The sequence below is a fragment of the Delphinus delphis genome, chromosome 5, assembly GCF_949987515.2.
Source record: "Delphinus delphis chromosome 5, mDelDel1.2, whole genome shotgun sequence".
Classification (NCBI taxonomy): domain Eukaryota; kingdom Metazoa; phylum Chordata; class Mammalia; order Artiodactyla; family Delphinidae; genus Delphinus; species Delphinus delphis.
Window position 1 is genome coordinate 19,505,717 of NC_082687.1, and position 21,902 is coordinate 19,527,618.

Sequence of the window (21,902 nt, forward strand, 5' to 3'; positions counted from 1 at the left end):
TTATCTGCCTCTCATTAGACTCCAAGGTCAATAAGGGCAGAGATGCTATCTATTTAGTTCCCCATTTCATGTCCAGAACCAAGAACACTGCCAGACACATTGGCTGCTCAATACGTATTTTGTTGGGTGAAAGTATATCACACATTAAGTTTCCCACCCAACCTCAAGTGATCCATCTGTCAGAGACCCTTGTTCCAACAGCCACTGGCTTCCTGATAACATAGGCACAGCCCTCTTGGAGAAGGTTATTGAGCTATTGCATAAAGCAGTGCTGCTTTTGACTGAAGTAGAAAGAGCTGGGCAAAGAAGGGAAGGACAACAAAGGAAAAAAAAACAAATATAAAACGATGAGACTATTTCTGTTGTCTGTCTTGGAAACTAGCATCTAAAACAACCCAAAAGAATAATTTCCAAAAATTTTCAAAAAATCATTGCATCATTTAGAGAAGGCTTCTTTGAAAGATATTTCTTTGAATATGCTAGTACACTATTTGTTTTAAAACTGCCTTAATTTATTACATATTAGCAGTAAGTTGTTACAAAATAGGTGTTAGAGGGAGGTAAGGGTAAGAAAAGACATAGTTCTTATGGTTGCTCTATCTAATGCCTGCCATAGAAAAGCTTTGCTTTTCGTTTGTTTCTTTCTTTGTTTCATCATTAATGTCATTAAATGTCTCCATTAGAGAATCTGTTCAAGTTTAGTCATTAAATTTTTGAGACTTTTTGACATTTTTTGAGGGGGGTGCGGGTGGGGTCCAGTTGAAAATTTCAGCACAGTCAAGCTTCAGTCAGTGGTCTAGAAGAGTGTTTTTCTTTTTTTTTTTTAACTTTTATCAATTGCCTTTGCATAATTATGATGTTTATGCATTTTGCATTGTTGATGGAGATGGCAGAAATTGCTAATTGTTCCCTAGTGTTTCTTTTTCCTTTCTTACATGGCGATATAATTTTTATCTGGGCACGTGTCCACCCAGGTAATTATTGCACTTTCTGACTCCCTTGCAGCTAGGTGTAGTCATATAACTAACTAATAGCCAATGGCATGTCAGTGGAAGTGATTTGTACAAATTTCTGATCATGTCCTTAAAAGAAGGGCGCAGTCATGCTCTCCCTCTCACTAACTTTTTCCTTTGTCTGGCTGCAGTGCTAACAAGGGAATGATGGATGAACCATCCAGAACCATGAAAATGGTATTACTAGTAAAACAAAATAGAGCCTGGATCCTGTGATCAGGGAGCCATGACATCAGCCCTGAACTGCCTCATTCCAGATTTTTATGTTAAAGAGAAATGGACATCTATCTTTCTTAAGCCTCTGGCATTTTGCGTCCCTGTATTACAATATAAAACCTACATTCTAACTAGTTTTAAAGATGTGTTACTTAATTTAAAAAATTAGAAAGAAAAAACAAACTAAATTATTTGTTCAGTCCATTCAAAGGCTAGTTTGGGGAGTGATTCTCCTCATGAATAGATATGCACTTTTCTAAATCACAATGATTACATTTCGTGAGTTATATCTGAGGGCTCACATCAAAGTATTCCAAGAAAAGGGAATTAAGATTTACTGGAGATTTTACATATTTACTCATTTAAACTCCTAAGTAATTCTGTCAGGTAAGTATTATTAAGGTCCCCAGCTAATGATTCCTGAGCAGGCATGTCAACACAGGTTTCTCAGATCTCAAAACATATTTTCTTCCTGTTATAATTACTTTCAAGTTATTTAAAGAGATTCTACAACTCTATGAACACCTAATCAATAATAAATATAAACTATTTGAAGGAAGTGTAAAATTGCATTGCTTTATATTCTTACATTTATTTTTGCAAATGTAGTCACAGACATGTTGAAATTCTAAGAACTGACTCACTCAAAACTTAGAAAAATTAATTTGACAAAGGAAAATATCCCTTTTATCTTAGCCCAATTTACTTACTTAGATTATTCTTTTACATTAACTGCTTGGAGTTGAATACTCATAAAGTAAAAAAGAAAGGCTTTTTATAACCCTAGAAAGTATTTGCTCTGCTCTCTGACCTATCATTCTCTTTACAAGCTGTAGGAGAAAATTGTGTTTAAGATAGTTTATGTAAACTATATATAAAATTCTCCTTTAAATGGCTATTTTGGCTCACTTTCATAGCACACATTATGAACAATGGAACAAATGAAGTTATTTTCTTATTTTTCTTTTACTGGTGAAACTTAAACAAGCATAGCAATTCATTATAATAAGAAAACCAAGATGTTTTTAGCTCAGCCATTGGCTTTCCTTTTAGATACCTGAAGGTAAAGAGTAAAATGCTATTTGATGGATTTTTGTCTCCTATTACGAACATTTCACAACCCTCCTGTGGTTATTTCACTGAAATCACTTCTCTTGTTAATCAAGATTCTTTACTATTATTGTATTTCTCCACCAGATTAAAAAAATAACTTAGTATTCTGTGGTCATCCCTATAGGTTTCTTCACCCAACATCAATATTTAAAAGTCCTTTTCCTTGCCTCACTCTACTATTGAAGCTGAGAAAGCCAGATTCTCACAACATTTTTAACCACCCATGCAGCTAGAGATGGTCATGTGAGACAGTTTTAGACAATGAGACCAAGGGAACATCTTTAGAGCTGTGGCTCACAATAGCCACCTTCCCCATTTTCCCTCCATCTGTGCCCCTTTTCTCCCTCTTTTGGCTAAATATGAATATGATGTTTGGAACTACAGTGTCCATTTTGAAACCATGGGACCACAATTTATTCTTTATTTTACTTAAATTCTATTTCAGATTTTATTCTTTCCTCCATGACTGGAATGTAGTATTGTGAAACGTAGTGTGTTTAGAATGTGAAGCCATAAGTTAAAAATCTACTTATTAGCTCTGCAATTTTGGCTGTAACTGATTTTTTGTACCGTGATTATAACATCTAAAAAAATAGGCATTTAAAAAATCTACCATTCAGGAATGTTATAGGAGATAAACTATATAAAACCTAATACATTATAAGTGCTTAACATGTGATAGTTATTATTATTACTTAAGATTCTTTGAGTCTATTTCATTGTATACATTTATCCTACACCTAAGATATACACCCTTTCACATCACTCCATGCATCTTAAATATCTCCCAGCTGCTTACATTACAGTGCTCTAAAATCCTTTTAAGGACAGTCTCTCAATGCTGTCATGCTCAAAAGGTGTCCACACCCCTCATCCAAGAAAGAGCAAATAAAACTTTGAAGGAGTGCTCTTATGTAAACAGCTATTCACCTCAAGGAATTCAGCTTTGTGTAATGAATATCTTCTGTTTTTTTCTGGTTTGTTTGTATTTAATTAAACTTTTAATTACTAGAAATTTTAGATTCACATGTATTTGTGAAACTTGTAGAAATAATAGAGAGAGATCGTGCATTTGGTAGTACGTTTGTACAAGGAATTTGTCCATTTCATCTGTGTCGAATTTATGTGTTTGGAGTTGTTCATAGTACTCCTTTATTATCCTTTTGATGTCTGCAGAGTCTCTAGTGGTATCTCTTATTTCATTCATGATATTTGTCATTTGTATGTTCTCTCCTTTTTCTTTGTCAGTCTTTCTGGACGTTTGTCAATTTTATTGATCTTTCAAAAAAATCAACTCTTCGTTACATTGATTTTTTTCTATTTTTATATTTTCAAGTTAATCGATTTCTACACTGTATTTATTATTTTCTTCTTTCTGCTTGCTTAGAATTTATTGTAATATTTTTCTAGATTCTTGAAATGCAAGCCTAGATAATTGGTTTGAGAATTTTTTCTCTTTTTTAATATATGTATTTTGTGCTATAAAATTTTCTCTCAGCCCTGCTTTAGCTGTGTTTCACAAATTTTTATATGTTATATTTCACTTTCATTGAGTTTAATCTACTTTTTCATTTCCTTTGAGATTTATTCTTTGATTCTGGATTATTTAGAAGTATTGTTTGCCTTCCAAATGTTTGGAGACTTCCCCATTATCTTTATGTTATGGATTTCTACTTTGATTTCATGTGGTCAGAAAACATTTATGATTTAAATTATTTTAAATTTGTTGAGATTTGTTTATATCCCAGGAGATGCTCTATCATCCTTTATGTTCCACAGGCACTTGGAGAGAATGCCTATTCTGCTATTGTTGGATGGAATGTTCTAAAAATGTTGTTTAGTTCCTTGTTGGTTAGATCATCAGATGATAGTGTATTGAGTTTGTCTATATTTGTGCTAATTTTCTGTCCATTTGTTCTATCCATTTTTGAAAGATATATTTATGTCTCCAACTGTAGTTATAAATTTGTCTATTTCTCCTATCAGTTCTGTCAGTTTTTACCTCACATATTTTTGCAGCTTTGGTGCATACACATTTAGGATTATTATGTCTTCTTGGTGGATTTATCCTTTTATCAGTATGTAATGTCTCTTTCTGTTTTTGGTAATCTTCTTTGCTACAATGTTTACTTTACCTAAAATTAATATAGCTACTCATGCTTTCCTTTATAATGATTCCATGATATATATTTTTTTATCCTTTCACAATATCTGTCCATACTGGTGATTTGAAGTAAGTTTCTTAAAGAGTGCGTGTAACTAGATCATGTTTTTAGTCCACTCTACAAATCACTGTCTTAATTGGTATGTTTAGACCATTTACATTTAATGTAATAATTGGTATGTTAGGGCTTTAGTCTGCCATTTTACTTTTTGGTTTTAGTTTGCTCTCTGCTTTTTATTTATCCAAGGTTTTTCTTGTCTTACTGTGTTTTACTTAAAATTTTTTTTAAGATTTCTATTTTGATTTATCTCTTGTGTTTTGAGTACATCTCTTTGCACGTCTCTTTTAGTGGTTGCTCTAGACAGTGTTATATATTCATAACTTATCACAGTCTACCTATATTGAAATCTCATCTCCCTTTCTTTCCCTCTACCCCTACCCCATTTATGATATATAAATGCCTTAGATATTCCATCTACATACATTTAGAACCACATCAGACAGTATTCTAGTTTTTGCTTCAAACACCAAACATAATTTAGAAAACTCAAGAGGAGAAGGAAAGCCTATTGTATTTACCTATTTTTTTAATTTACTGTGTTCTTTCTTCCTTACCCCTGTTCCATGATTCTTTTTTTTTTATCATACCCTTACTGTTTAGAGAACTTGTTTATTCCTTGTTTTAGGGTATATTTGCTGGCAACAAATTTCTTAAGTTTTCCTTCATCTGAGAATGTCCTAATTTCCCCTTCATTACTGAAGGATGTTTTTGCTAGGCATAAGACTTTTGGTTGAGTGTTCTTTTTCTTTTAGCACTTGACAAATACTGTGCCTCTTCTTTCCTACATCTATGGTTACTACTGTGTTTCTAATTGTTTTTACCCTGTAAGTAAGGTTTTTGTTTCTCTCTCCCTTATTTCAAATTTTTTTCTTTGTCCTTAATTGTTGAAGTAACTTATGATGTCTCTCAGCATGTGATGCTTTGGGTTTAACCTGTTTGTGGTTTGCTCAGTTTCTTGAATCTATATGTTTGTCTCTTGCTAAATTCAGGATGTCTTCAGTCATTATTTCTTTGTGCACTTTTTCATCCCTACCCTCTTTCTCCTCTCCTCCTGGGATTCTAAATTACATGAATGTTAAATTTTTTGTTATACTGTCACAAGTACCTCACACGCTATTTTTTTTTCAGTCTATTTTCTCTCTGTTGTACAAGTTGAGTATTTTTTATTGTTCTAGCTTTAAGTTTACTGATTCTTTCCTCTATCCTTTCCATTCTGCTGTTGAGCCCATCCACTGAGGTTTTATTTTGATTATTACATTTTTCAGTTCTAAAATTTCAAATTGGTTGTTTTTTATACCTTCTATTTCCTTGTTGAGGCTTTCTATTTCCTTGCTGAGACCTTCTATTTTTTATTTATTTCAAGAATGAGTGTTATTGCTTGTTGAAACATTTTTATCATGGCTGTTTTAAAATCTTTGTCAGATAATTACAAAATTCTTCTCATCTGGTGTTGGCATTTATTCATTGTCTCTTTTCATTTAGTTAAGAGATCTTTCTGATTCTTGTTTCTTGTATGATAATGGATTTCCTATTGAAATCTGACCATTTCCATTGTATTTAAGGAGAAGAAAAGGAGAAAGTGTAACTCTTCCATCTTCCCAGAAGTAAAAGTCCATAATTCTAATATCTTTTAAAATAAATATTTTATGTATTTTTCTCTTTTAGGAAGAAATACTCATTATAATAAAGTTACTTATAGAAATAAGTATATAACATCTTCATATTCAAATAAAATTGTGATCTATAAATATATATGCAAATTACTTTTTAAGTATATTCATCAATCCCACATTCCATCACAGAGCACTGAAAAAATTCCCTTGGAAAAAGTCATATGTTTACTTCATTATTTTGTAATTATTATTCTATTTAATTTTTTTGTCTATTTCATATATTAGTTCTTCTGCTTTCTTTTTCTCATATTCTTGTTAAATGTAGATCTATGTGTGCATGCTTATGTATATATGTTTATATTATTTATATATATTTAATTTTTCCTAAAACCAAACAGTATTGCCAATATAATTTTATCATTTTATTCTGCTCTTATTTTTGTATCAAGTTGCTCATTTATAACTAATGTCTTAGGTTGGCTGTGAATTTTTGCTGAACAAATATTAAACTACTCCATTTTAATTTTTCTGCTTGGAGAACAGTTGTGCCAACCTCATCAAGTATTCTTAGGGTTGCACAATTTATTTTAAGGAGAGAAAAATTTATGGCATTTTCCAATTTCGATGCCAGTGTTTAGAAATGATGCCTATTTTCATCTTTGAAATTTAAAAAGAAGCATAACTACTCAAATCAGGTTTTTCTAGTTAGGGTATCTTCTGGGGAGAAATTTTTTTGGGATTATGTTAGTAAACATTTCTGTGATTTTTCACAGCTTTGTTTTGTGTTCTGTACAGTTTATTTATATGCAGGTATAATACTAGTAGCATGATTATGAAATTGAAAACAGAAGTGATTCAGCTAGTTATCATAGGCTAGAATATTAAAGGGTATCTGCACTCTTTCTTAATTAATTAAATATCCTTTTCTGCATAGTGAGAGCTTTTGTTCTGATTCTAAGAACGCTGCTACTTCATTTTAAAAGTTCAATGATATAAGCTGTAGCATTTCTCACATTAAAGTGTCGTAGTGCCTCTGTGGGAGAAATTGTACTTCTAAGATTCCTCCTGGGAACTCATGCTCTTTTGAATTCTCTACGTCTCAGAATTTCAGAGCTGAAGGAACCTGAGGTTATCTTATGCCTAACTTATACAAGAGTGTAGTAACTCTATGACACACTAATCTCTACTCATTAAATCTTGTACACTTTGGGGAAGAAATAGTAAATTTATCTCTATTTTAAAATGTCAGGGACAAGATAATAGCCTATGCAGAACTCTCATGGCCATTGACACAAGTTTTTAAGAAACTTTATAAACTAATGTTAGGGTTTTTATAATTTCTTAATTCCTTTTATCAAGTCCTATAGCTAAAGCATATTCTTTTTGAGCTTTAGCGTGAAGAATGTGCAAATATATTGCCAGTAATGTTTTGCCCCACTGTTCCTATCAAAGGCTTCCTGAAAAGACTGAGTAATAATTAATATAAAGTTTTCACAACATTATTTACAGAATAGGTCCCACTCAATATCAATATTCAACCACATAAGCAGTCATAGTTATGCTGATACTTAAATAAGCTTAATTTAATCCACATAACAAACATATCCATGTTACGCATTGTAGGCCTTAAACAACTCCTTGTTGCATTAAAATCTTTTCGTCAGACATACAAGGCACTTTTTGAAATGCCCACTTCCTCTCTCTCATTCTTCTGCAGTCTTATGGAAATTCCTGAAATCCTTAACCAGGTCATGCTCCATGACACCTCCCTGACTATATGCAATTTGTGCCTTTAGTCCAGAGCTCCTTATTTGCATAGCAATCTCAACTTTGGTCATCTCCTCCACAGAGACTGTTTCTTCCTCTGTGGAATTGAGCCACTTCCCTTTTTGCCTGCCCTGTACCTGACCTGTAGAGATTTTGTATAATAATACCTAGAACTCAGTTCATTGCCGAAAAACAATGACAAGTCCCTGAATGTCTTTTTATTTTTTATTTTATTTTTTTTGTTGTATGCGGGCCTCTCACCGCTGCGGCCTCTCCCGTTGCGGAGCACAGGCTCCAGACGCGCAGGCTCAGCGGCCATGGCTCACGGGTCCAGCCGCTCCGTGGAACGTGGGATCCTCCTGGACCAGGGCACGAACCCGTTCCCCTGCATCGGCAGGCGGACTCTCAACCACTGCGCCACCAGGGAAGCCCCACTGAATGTCTTGATGGCAGAGCTTGTTGTCTCATCTCCCCTCCATCTGCTTTTTTTTTTTTTTTTTATAAATGATCCGGAGCAAAGGGCTTCACATAGTTCATAGCATTAAGTCAATTAATGTTGGATTTTGCTTTGCATTACTTAGCTATAGGTTGAGAAAAAGACTTTCATCCTTTCTCTCCACTTCTAGGTAGGACTTTTAGAAAATCCAGAAAGGCCTGAACCACTTTATTATTTGAGGTGCCCAGATTATTGAAAAATGAAGAAATAGAGTAACATCTTTTTTTTTTTTCAATAGTCATTGAATTTCTGTGACTCCGTATTGGCAATATGTATAATTTATTTGGAAATCATTTCAAACGTCTTTATTGGACACTTTTGTTCCACAGTTCTCTCTTCACCCATGGCTTTGTTGATTGGCCCACTTCCTCAGCTTTAATCAACTATGTCACACGTCGATTTGGTCCCAGCCATTGCTTCACAAAACTCAGTTCAGAAGAACAGTGGCCTTTGCAATAGGTTATGTCATTGGTAATAGAACACTTGGATTCTACATGGCTCCTCCCAAAATGTTCAGATTAGGGAAATAAAGTTGATATATAGTTATTTTATATTTAAAGGGGAAAAATAGGCCAAGATGAATATTCTCCCTCACTTTGACACAGAAATAAAATAATCTATTTAAGACTATTCCATTGCTAACCCTTAAGGTGAAAAATCAGACTCATCATTTTATTATTTCATTTATTAAAATGTAACATGTATTTTAACGGAATTTATTATTGAAACAAATTTCAGTGTTATCATTGACCACCTGTTGTGCTCTTCTAAAATTAGTGAGTATTTAAGTAAATTAACTCATCCAAAAGCAAAGACTTATTTCTTGCATCCGTTCTTCTATTATTCTAATAATTGGCTTTTAGGCAAGTCCCTAATGTTTTGTATTATTCTTTAAAAAAAAGATGTATTATTAAAGATTACTCAGTATGTACTCCAGTCAATAATTTTCTATTATATGACAGTAAGATGAGTTTCTCTGTATATACCTGAACTAAGAAAAAGTTTCCTTTTCATTTGAAAACAGAATGACATTGATGAACTTGATCATATTCTCACATCAACATTCAAACAGGAGATACCATGTTATGAGTTCCGATCACTCGAAACTGAAATCTACCCTCAAAAAGAATGTGAGTATTTTCCAAATGCATCAATTATTCTGTTTGTCACATTTCAGTATATGTAACTACTTAATAAATACTATAGCAATATTTATAATATAAATATTATAGCATTGCTGATGAAATGTTTTGACAATTCCCATCCCCTGGTGAGAGAAGTGGTTTTTATTATAAGGAAATACTTGGATAATGTGTGATGAAAATTGTTCATCATAGCATTATTTATAATTACAAAATAACTTCCAAAGATAGGTAACTGATCTAATAAATTTTGGTGCATCTGTTAATGCAACCATCATAAACAAATTTTATCATAAATTGATTTGCTGGCTGGAGTGATGCTTTGATATATATTTAATCAAATAAAAGCAGGGTGTACAGCAGTAGATAGAGTGTGATCCTCTGTTTTAAAAAGTACATATGTTTAATAGCATATGTTTATATCTATGTGTATATATATACATATATATAAATTGATGGTCTGGACAGATATGCATCTGCTAACAGTTATGTTTGGGTTGTGCAATTTCGGAGATTACATTTTTTCAGTTTGCTTTATCTGTGTTTTGTACAATGACTACATATTATTTTTATCATGTAAATATATATATATATATATATATATAAGGAAAAGCATATATAGGAGATACTATAAAAAAATCATACTTCTCAATATTAGCACAAGCTCAGTAGCATACTTTCTATATTAGTTTGTTCCCGCGTAGTTGGTTGACACATTGTTTATAATACATTTATATGCCCAGTATGTGCCAAACACTATGATGGAGATGTAATGGTGAGTAAGACAGGTATGGAGCAAAAGGATATTAGAGATCTCCTGTAGGCGTACTGTAGGACTAATGAGCAGAGATTTTTTTCTGTATATTTTCTGTGCTATTTGAAGCAGTTTTATCATCAGGCTGGCAGGCCTGAGGGAAGCGGGAAGAAAAGAACAGGAGCCTTAGGCACAGCCGACGGTGATTCACCCAGATGTGCTAGAACCTGCATTATGTATGGTGAGGTTACATTATGGGGAAAGGTCAATGGTAGGCTAGTTCTGAATACATAATTTGTGATAGTAGTGCAAACTTATTTTAATTTCCCGTATACATTTTAACAACACAATTCACCACAAAGGTTAGACATTAGGTTGGGCTAGAAAAGGAACATGACATGATCTCTCACTTAAGACATTCATCATTTAACTGGAGAAACAAGATAATATATATGTAATAATAGAAAGAAACAAGGTGTTACACTTCATGAAATTCATTATACTGACAAAAGAATTTTAGAGAAAAGCTGGATTCTTCTTCAGGATATGCTTCCTAAAGGAGGTGGGGTTTTACCTAGGTCTTGAATTATGTGTCTCAGTGAGAAAAGAGAAAGGAAACAGGAATTCTAAGGAAGAGAAAGTGTATCCAAAGGTATGAAGATGGAATTATTACACAACTTTACAAACTCCCTCAGCATTATATTTTTTTAGGGTTGTGGAACCAGAATTGTGGGGTTGGAGAGGAGAGGATGGCTGTGGTCTCTCATTTTATAGATAAAGAATTCAAGGTGGGATTGAAAGTGCTTCTCAGTGTCTCATTTAGGTTGTAGGATATGAATTTTAGAGTTGGAAAGGATGGAATAGACTTGGTCCTTTATTTTTAATTTTTTTTTTTTTTTTTTTTTTTTTGCGGTACGCGGGCCTCTCACTGTCGCGGCCTCTCCCGTTGCGGAGCACAGGCTCCGGACGCGCAGGCTCAGCGGCCATGGCTCACGGGCCCAGCTGCTCCGCGGCATGTGGGATCTTCCCGGACCGGGGCACAAACCCACGTCCCCTGCATCGGCAGGCGGACTCTCAACCATTGCGCCACCAGGGAAACCCCCTTTATTTTTATAGAAAAGGAATTCTGGATTGGTTCAATTGGAGCACCTGATCATGTGGATCTGATTCAATAGGTATGGGGTACAGTCAAGCTTCTGCTTTTTAAAAAAACAAGCCTCAAGGTAAAGCTGATGCCGCTAGTCCTCAGACCTTTCACTGAGTATCAAGGGTTTAGAGCAGTGGTTCTCAAACTTGGTGCATATTATAATTAGCTGCAGAGCCTTAAGAATATCCCATGCCTAAGCCACACCCCCCAAATTAATGAAGAATCTGGGAGTGGGTTCCAGCTATCAGTACTTTTTAAAGTTTCCCAGATGATTCCAGTGGGCAGCCAAGTTTATCGATCCCTAATGGTTTCATATTACTCTCTCTTTACAAAGGTTAGAAAGTTAATAGCATATGAAAATTTTGAACCATTCTTAGAATATAATGATTATTCTGTATTTGAAAAAATATTTTTATAAGAAATTGCATTTTTAAAAAGAAGCTAAAAATGGAAAGTTCAGTATAATCTAGGTAGTTCATTCAGAAGCCATATTGCTGGGTATCGCTAGATAACAGATGCTATTAAACCCATAACAAGCAAATAACATAACATTAGGTTCTAATTCGTAGTGGAAGTGCAAAATAACATAATACAAATTACATAAAATATGCAAGATAGACATGAATATGGCTGAACTCATGTTTCGCTTGCCTCCTTGGCCCTATAATCTTGGATCAATGTCAGCCTCAGAAAATCTGGTCTTTAAGACCTTGCACCTATATTTTCATAATGTTTAAGTTGAATTGATGGTGAGATTTGAGAAGCCTTTATACATAAAGTGGAATTAATGGTAGGTTATTGAAGAACTTCTCTAGAAACACCACTAGAGATATTCTGAGAGGTAAATTCAGCAAACAGTGAATTGGGTGTATTTCTGAATGTCTATCCCTGAAGACAGTTCTCCAATTATTTGGTGAAATGTTTCATTTATTAAACATTTATTTATTACTCTATATTTTAGCTGAAATAAATTGGAGGTTAGGGCACTGTGAGGGGAAATAATCATAAGGAACTGACAGAGCATACTTGAGTATTGACCTATCCTAAGGAGGAGACATGGAACTACCCACAGATACCTATTGTTCTTTAAAAATATTTATAATAAGTAATTATATATATAGAAGTTTATTATAATAAACTTCATTTATAATAAGTAAATTGCTATTCCGTGCCACTATGTCTTGGTCATTTTCACTTCTGTCTAGCCAATAAACTTCCTCATTTACTTTTTTTTCCCTTAGTCAGGCAAAGTTGAGGGGGGTGGGAGTGTTGCAGAGATAAGATGGAAAGTGCACAGGAAATCAAATCTGCTTTAATGTTCTCTTACCCTGTAATGCTTCATTATTGAATTAAAAATACCATTTCCCATTGATAAGAATTTTCCACTGAAAAAGTTCTCCCTGGAAGTTGAATATAATAAAAGGTTTCCAAATGAACTTGATATATTAGTGCAATGTATCATACATGCCTTTTGAACATAACAGTCAGAGAAATAATTCATAACAACTTTCTAGTGTGTGAATCATCAGGGCTTGTGAAATCAGTATAGGAGATCATAACAGACAATGTTTCTGATATATAAGACACTAGAATAGAAGATACCAGAGTGCATCCCTTAAAATAAGAGTATCGCTGTGAGCAGCTTCCATTCTGGTTGTAGTTGTCTGTATAAACACACATGGTCTGAGCCACCAGGAAATCAGGTTGAATGACTTGACTTGGTGTAGTGGTGAGGTAGAACAGCACACCTGGACTAACACAATTGCTTTAGTCCTTCTGTAGCTCTCCCCTATCCTGAGTTTCAAGCCATATTCCAGAGTCTTATAAGTCTTAAACTGCAGCAGGTATGTGAATTTCCCTAACTTCTCTTCCGAACCCTTTCAAAGGCTGGGTAATGCTGAGAATCTCTTGTTATTGATAGGAAAATAAAGTAGTATAGCTTGTTTTTAAAAGTGGCTGGAGTTGCAGGTTAAATCTCCAGAAGTAGCAGTCTGGGGAAAAGGAAACTAGGTTACTTTGAGGCAGATCATGTACCTTCATCCAGAAAGGAGAATGGCTTAATAAAGCCCATGGCAGTTTCTAGAAAAGCATGTCAAAATGTTTAACCATTTACAAAAAGTAGTAATATCTTAATCTGAAACAGGACAGCATATGATCACCAGCGACATGTGGAAATGTTAATTCAGTATATTATCTCCTAAAATGTCTGTGAAATGAGGAGCATGTAACTGGATATTCAGTACACATGTAGTAGTCACTGTGGCCCTAGGATTTATCTTGGACTTGTAATATCTTTAGGTTCACAGAAAGTAGCTCATTTGCTATCTGAGTAGAGGAGAACTGAATGTCACTGAGTTGTTTCTTTTTATATCATCAAATAATTTAAACATGCAGAAAAATACAGAAAATAATATAAAAAACACCTGTACCTATCATTTAGGATTGCCAAATCTTAACATTTTGTCACGTTTACTTCACATCTTTTTTTATAAGAAGTAAAATTCTACAGATATAGTCAAATTTCTGTTTCCCTTTGTGATTCCATACACTTGAAAAGTAACCATTACTTTAATTAAACTTATTGATGACCATTCCCTTGCAGTTCTTCATTCTTTTACTACATACATTTGTTTCCTTAATACAGTCATGTGCAATTTTGTAGATTTTGTGTAAATGATAATCATACTTTTTCTTCAATGTACTATTTTTGCCCAGTATTAATATTTTTATATTTATACATATCTTTATGTAGATCTAGGTCATTCATTTGAAATATTCTATAGCATTGAATTGTTTGACTATACCACAGTATGTATCTGTTCTCCATTATTACCCTATTATTAATGGGTAATAAAGTTTTCAAGTGTTTTATTGTTGCAATTAATTCTATGATGAACATTCTTGCATATGAATTCCTATGCATATATGTTATAATTCCTCAGGAGATACAATTACCAATAGAATTTCTGAGTTAAACAGGTATGTACTTATTCTGTAGTGCTAGATATTTTCAAATTTCTGTGGAAAATACTTTTACTAATTTATAAATAATTCTACCAGCAGTATTGTGCCATTGTTCCACATCTTTTCTATGTTAAGAACTGTGAGTTAAATATATTTTTTGCAATCTAACAGGTGGGAAGTGGTATCTCACTTTTTAATTGACATTGTCATTACAGATATAGTTGAGCATTTTTCTTCTGTTTATTTATATTTCATTTTTCCTCAGTGAATTTACATTTAATAGTCTTCATTTATTTATGTTGGTTATTTTTTTCTTACCGAATTTTGGGAGATTTCTCTCTCTCTCTCTCTCTTCATATATATAACATATATATATATATGATACATATATATATCATACATATATGTATCATATATATGTATCATATATATATACATGTATATATTCTGGATAGTAACATTTGTCAGTTTTATACATTGCAAATGTCTATTTAATTGATAGCTTGTCTTTTAATTTATATGTTATATTATGAAGCATATCATTAAATTCATCATAAAACTTGGTATCAGAGCTGATCCCCACCTCATTCTTGAAATTATTTTTGCTCTCCTTATTCCTTTAGTTGCCCTAAAGTTTAGTTGTCTTTTAGTTGTCCTATATTTAGGATCAGTTTGTCAAATTCCATGAAATACTCTAATAAAATTGAAAGAACATTGTAGATTAATTTAGTAAAAACTGTCATTTTTACTATACTTAACTCTCTCTGTCGTAAGCATGATATTTATTTGGGTGTTTTTACGTCTTTCCAAAAAAAATATTTTTTGAAATTCTTAAAAACCATTGTTAGATTTATTTCTGTTTATTTCATGGTTTGTTAACGTCAAAACTATTATTTTAAAATTATTTGTGACTACTCCTTTTCTTGATACCTATGGGATTGAGCCAGGAATCTTCTAAATGTAGCATTGTTCTACATGCAAAGAAAAGTTTTTGAAAATGAGGAATTACTAATCTCATTCCCTGAAAAGAAAATTAGGAACAGATGGAAGCAATTATCAAGGATATTTTACAAAAAAAATTTTTCAGTGTCTTCCCAAAATATGAATTTCACAATGCATGAAGTTGTATGGACCTTTCTAGTTTTCATTTTAAACCACTGGAGAAGAAAATTGGGGCAATGAAGAAATCAATGCAAAAGAAAAGAAATGGTGAAGATTATTTCACATTCTGACATGAGAAGTAATAGATGATAGGAAAAAATGTAGTCATGTAAACTCACTTCAAATTAGTAACAAACGCATCACTGTTGGGTAAATATACAAAATTAGGAACAGATTTACACATAACACATTATCAAAACTTGTAGAGCTTGAGTGAATTGGAGCTTTGGCATGTAAATTGACTGTAAGATGATGGATTCTTCCACTTCATTTTTTTTGATAACACAACCTACCAGTACAGATTTTCACATATCCTACGAAGGATATCTTTAGCATATTTTCAAGTTAGTTTTATGAATTGATGGTTTAATTTGTATCAAATAATAATAAAATTAAACAACCACTTTGAATCCTGCAAAGTGATTTTTTACTTGATTAACCAAAAAAAAAAAAAAGAAAAGAAAGCATTTTTTTCAGTATTATACTGCTATTATTCACTTTTACAGTGTTTCTTCAAGGAGTCTGTAGATCTCCAGGTGTGAAGTTTGAAAATGAATGCTTATAAAGATGACTATGGTTTAAGGATGTAAGTAAAAATTAGGAAAAAAGGAAGAAGGAGGTGGGGGGAAAGGAAGAAAAGTTTATGTTGCGGCTAGAATTTGGCCTTCTCCATACTTGAGTTATTCCCCAAACCAGGAAGCACCTCTGACCTTGAGTCTACTGGGAACATAGGGAAGACAGAACAATATGTCTTGCAGAATCAAAGAAACTTCCCTGATCTCAGGCTGCATTGTAACACTGTAGAGATAGGCCAGGTGCCATCCTGAGTCCAACAAGCATTGAGGCCAACCCTTGACCACTTTGACCAATGAGTGGTTAACCTTCTCCACCTCTCAACAACATTCATAATTCGTTTCTCATTCTGCTCATTGCCATCACTGTAACATCATATAATTGTATTGTTACAGTAAGGGAACAGTTGTGTAATAATTGAGGATTCTGTAGTTATAGATGAAGAAGGTGAGTCTGCAAATGTAATATTTTCTCTCAATTAAGAAAACTTTGATCAAAACGATTCTGTTAAGGGCTTCCCTGGTGGCGCAGTGGTTGAGAGTCCGCCTGCCGATGCAGGGAACACAGGTTCGTGCCCCAGTCCGGGAAGATCCCACATGCCGCGGAGCGGCTGGGCCCGTGAGCCATGGCCGTTGAGCCTGCACGTCTGGAGCCTGTGCTCCGCAACGGGAGAGGCCACAACAGTGAGAGGCCCACATACCGCGCAAAAAAAAAAAAAAAAAAAAGATTCTGTTAAGCAGTCTTATTTATTCATTTATATTACAAGTGTAAGCAAAGTGTCAGACACTCTTCTAGGCACTACAGACACAGGGAACCATTATAGAAAAATCTGTTTTTATGGAGTTTTATTTTAGTGAGGGCAGCAGAAAAACAATAACAAAATAAGCAGTTTTATTTCAAAAGGGATACTGGTAATGACAAAAATATAGTAAAGTGAGAGTATAGGGAGTTAGGAGGTGATGACAAGTCATGCAAATATTTTAAAATGGTATCATCTAATTTACATTTTAAAATTGTTGCTATAGAGAACACATTACAGGTGTATAAGAATGGAAGCAGAGAAACCAGATAGGAGGCCATAGTGGTCTCAGGGAGACATGATGGTGGCTGTCTCCTGGTGTTGGTAGTGGAGGTGTTGACACTTGCTCTTACTTGATAGATATTTGAAAGTGACGATGGTGAGACTTGCTGACATATTGTCAAAAGCCCAGGAAGGAGGTCATACGTGGTATTCACAGCCATGGCCTGGATGAGATCATTCGATAGAAAGTATAGTTCAGAGCAAAGGTCTGAGTCCTGGGCAATGCAGTATTTAGAGATCTGGAAGAAAAGTTTCCATAAAAGGAGACTGACAGCAGGAATGCCAGCTGAAGTAGGATTATGGTGTCTTGAGACAAGTGAAGAAAATGCTTCTGAGGGAAGAAAGTGATCAACCATGTCACATCCTACTTCAGAGAGTAAGAGTGGAAAATGCCACAAAATTTGTGATTTACAAAACTGTTCATTAATACCAAAAATGCCCCCCAGTGGATCCAGGTGTTCCCCAAATCTTTGTGCCAAGAATACCATGTAGATCTTTTGGTTTCTCCTTAAAATCTGTATCAATGGGTAGTATCTCTAAAGCAAATACTGGGAAGATAAAGAAGTATAGTTCTGATTAACTGCTCCCCAAGACCCCCCAGATTCTGTAAAATATCTAAAAGTAATTGAATATTCAGACCAATTGAGAGAATGCAAGATGTTAACAAGCGAAAAAAGAAGCACTGTCCAGGAGAAACAGAGGAGAGGATTATGTCAAGTTTCTATTAACTGCCATTTGGACTCATTTTCTTTGTAGTGAACCTAAATTTCATTTGGTGTATACCTTCCTTCATTTTAAGCATCTCCAAAGTTGAAGACGGAGTTTAGGTATATAGATATTGGGAGAAGGAATGAGAAGGAATGAATAGAAGCCTACGGGACAGATTATGAACAGGGCAGTAAAAAATACAAGGACCAGGATAGCAGATGAGGGAAAAAAATGTAACCAATTAGGCTGAGAATCCAAAGTGTGTGATCACAGCAGGGTTAACAGCACACAATAAAGAACAAGCTTTCAAGCTCAAGCACTTTGCTTCATTGTCTCAGTTACTTTCACATCATTCCTATCTAGCTGAGAACCAGTTTCTGACTTGAGTCATCCTGGAAGCCAGAAAGATGAGCTTTCTCACAGAAAGTTGAGAATTGCACTTTTACAGAAGAAATTCTTGGCAATAATGGCAATCTGGGAAATAAGCATGACCTCTACCCATGATATTTGACTGGCTATAAGAAATTGTATCCTCCATGATCATTATCAACAGAATCCAAATGGAGATTACTTCTATAAGAATATGATGTGTGATGTTTGGTTGAAATATTATTTCTAACAATGTTTTATTTCTCACAGTGCTGTCAGATGGTGTTTCTCTAAGAAATAATTAAGGGAAATATCTTTTAGCATTAAACTTTCTCTTCTATTTGAGTCTTTTCTGTTTACTACCCATAAGAAGATATTTTTAAAAATGTAAAACCATGACAAAAGAGGGACACCCTTAGAGAAGCTGAATAGAATGGAGAGAAAGTCTACTCCAGACATACTTTGTATCCTTTGCAGTTTTATTTCACTCCCTATTAGGTTAATCTCAATTTTATTGGCTACCTACTCTTGCTTATTTATGCAAACCAAGCCCCATTCTTTTTTGTATTGATACTTTTGCTCTCAAACTTTAGTGGGCATCAGAGTCGCTTGGAAGGTTTGTTAAAACTCGGATTGCTAGGCCCCATTTAGAATTTCTGACACCACAGATCTGGGGTGGGCCAAAGAATTTTACATTTTTCACAAATTCATAGATGATGCGGATGCTATCGGTCTGTGAATCACCAGGAAACCGTTGGTTGAACACAGCAGTAACGGGTGGTACAATTTCTTTTCTGTTCTTTCCTTTCCTTTTCTTTTCTTTTCTTTTCCTTTCTTTTCTTTTCTTTGATAAGTTAAGTACCTGAATAAAATTGACATGAATAAAATTAAAGTCAAGATAGCAGATTTTTTTTTATTCGATCACTCCATGTCCCAGGACTAAAGATCATGGATACAGAATGAAGTAGTCTTAGAGTGATTGTTTATCTCAAAAATGCATTTTTTGAGTATCATTATTAAAAATAAAAATAAACCCTCATGAATTCTTAGAAGTTTAACACACTTGGCTTCAAACTAGGAACTCTTCTAGATACTGAGGGAAGATAGAGGAATGTGAGATAAATAGAATAAATAAAACCCATACACTCAGCGGGCACCCAAGAAGAGGGAAGAGAAAATAAACCCACAAAGTTACGTGTCACTAATGTAGTGTGTTCTGTACTAATAAGAACCAACACTTGCATTTTGTGTACTCTGTGTCAAGAATAATTCTAAGCACCTTACTTACTTTATCTCATTTAATTCCTCTCAACCAACCCATGGTAGGTAATATTTTAAACTCTGATTTACAGATGAGGCATTGAGAGTTTATATCATTTGCTCAAATGGTGGCAGGCCTGGGACTTGGATCCAGTCAGCCCAGCTGAGGTTATTAACCACTCCTCAGCCACTGCAGCCCTATACATTGTAAGGAGCTATAGCTCCAGGGGGTCACAAGAGCCCAGAGAAAGAGGGACAGTTGGAGGAAGCTTCCCAGGAAGATGATCTTACATTTAGAGGAAAGGTTATGAATTATTTCTGCTAAATTATTTAAAATTACTACTTTAATGAATAATTTATAAAGGCAAGTTTGAAATTATCTCAGATACCCTTTATGTTATTTTTTGCAGTCCCAGAAACATGGTGATTTTTGTTTCACAGTGCGTGATTTCCTTCAAATCACCACTTTTGCCTCTATGGGCAAATCCTATCCTTTAGGAAGGAGCCCTGTCTCTTTTGTTCATGGATTTATTCCTAGCGCCTAGAAGAGTTTCTAGCATTCAATAAATATTTACCACATTAACTTGATAATGGCAACAAAGTTAGCCATAGACTAAAATCATTGAAACCCTGGTAAGCATTAGGTGTTAGACTAGTATTATTTGAGCTCCAAAAATAAAACAGCTCTTCTTTGTAGGAATATAAGGCAACTATATATAATGTCACTTTCTTTTTTCTTTTTCTTTCCTTTCTTTTCTTCCTACCTCTTATCTATGGCATCTGCCATTAACAGAATGAAACATTGGCATATGAGCCTTCTGAATGTGCTGCCCTGAACTGTGTGCAGTGAGTGAGACACAGATGCTCATCTCCTGTGCTGACACACAAAAATGTAGGTTTTTCAAGGTCAAAAGTAATAAGTTTAAATCTATAAGTTTATCGTAGGGTTATCGAAAAAACAAATAGTGTCCGTTAGTAACTGATAACAGGAAATAGTCTCTGTAATATTCACTCATTTTTTAAAGAAAAATGCAAGCAAGGGTTAGCTTCAATTACACACACACACACACACACACACACACGCACAGCAACTTGCTTTTTTTTATTGTAAATTGTATAAATTAATCCTTAAGGAACTCCCTCTTACTTTTGCAGCTGTTGTGCAATGATAATTTTCAAAACTAGAGTGTCTATCCTCTGAAACTCTTGACAGGTCCAGAACCTCCCCCCACCCCCATACTACCCAATCACTACCCTACCTGCAAGCCATCTCCCTGTGCTTCCTAAAGGGATTCCTTTGCTCTCTGGATTATGCCATTACCAAATAGTTACAGAATATCTTTTTAGTGTCACTACAGGTGTAAAGATTCACTGCATGACTCTGAGAAGAATAGGAACTCAAAAATGTAGAAGAACTTGGTTTTTTATGTCTTGTTATGGTTTACCAAAACCACCACAGTCATTTTCCTCACTGAATTAGTCAGGATTCTCCAGAGAAATGGAATGAAGAGAATGGACTGAGAGAGAAAGACAGAGATTTACTTTAAGGAACTGGCTCACGGGATTGTGAGGCTGGCAATTCTGAAATCTGCAGGGCAGACCAACAAACTGACAGGTCCAGCAGAAGTTGATGTTACATCATTGAGTCCAAAGGCAGTCTGGAAACTGAATTCCTTCCTCTTTGGTGAACCTCAGTCTTTTCTAGGGCCTTCAACTGATTGGGTGAGGCTTGCCCACATTATGGAGGGTAATTGGGTCAAATTCTACTTACTTAAATATTAATCACATCTAAAACAATGCTTGCACAGTAACATCCAGGCTGGTGTTTGACCAAACAACTGGGCACCATAACCAAGACAGTTGACACATAAAATTAACCATCACACTCCCCGTCATCCTATTGTTCAGATGTCAGCAGCTCTAAACAACTGTAATCCACCCACACACATTTTGGGATCCCCAACAATCAGTTTGAAAAATGCTGGTCAATAGATTTGCAAAGCAACTGTAACCCAGTGGATAGAAAAATCTCTCAAAATAGCCTATCCTGGTTTACAGACTTGAGGATTGTTGACGGTGTGGCAACAGCTGCAATTTGGGTCATGTACATAAAATAAACTCTTGGTCAAGGAACAGTAGGTATTGCTTACAGTGTTAAGATATGTTGAATTGTAGCGCTGTTACCACTTTCCTGTTTCCTTGAGAGTGAGGTTACCACGTTTTGCTCAGTGTAGTAAACTAAATAATTGCCTCCTAAAGATATATATTCACATCCTAGTTCCTAATCTATGACTTTGTTA

General features: G+C 34.5%; 1 protein-coding gene across 2 annotated transcripts in view; it reads left to right on the forward strand.

Moving 5' to 3' along the window:
* The window catches only part of BANK1 (B cell scaffold protein with ankyrin repeats 1), a 312,945-nt gene that overhangs the window by 106,628 nt on the left and 184,415 nt on the right, over window positions 1–21,902 (forward strand). For both annotated transcript variants that reach the window (XM_060011625.1, XM_060011626.1), the window contains exon 6: window positions 9,468–9,573. In XM_060011625.1, the coding sequence (XP_059867608.1) occupies window positions 9,468–9,573 (106 nt within the window). The remainder of the gene's footprint in view (window positions 1–9,467; window positions 9,574–21,902) is intronic.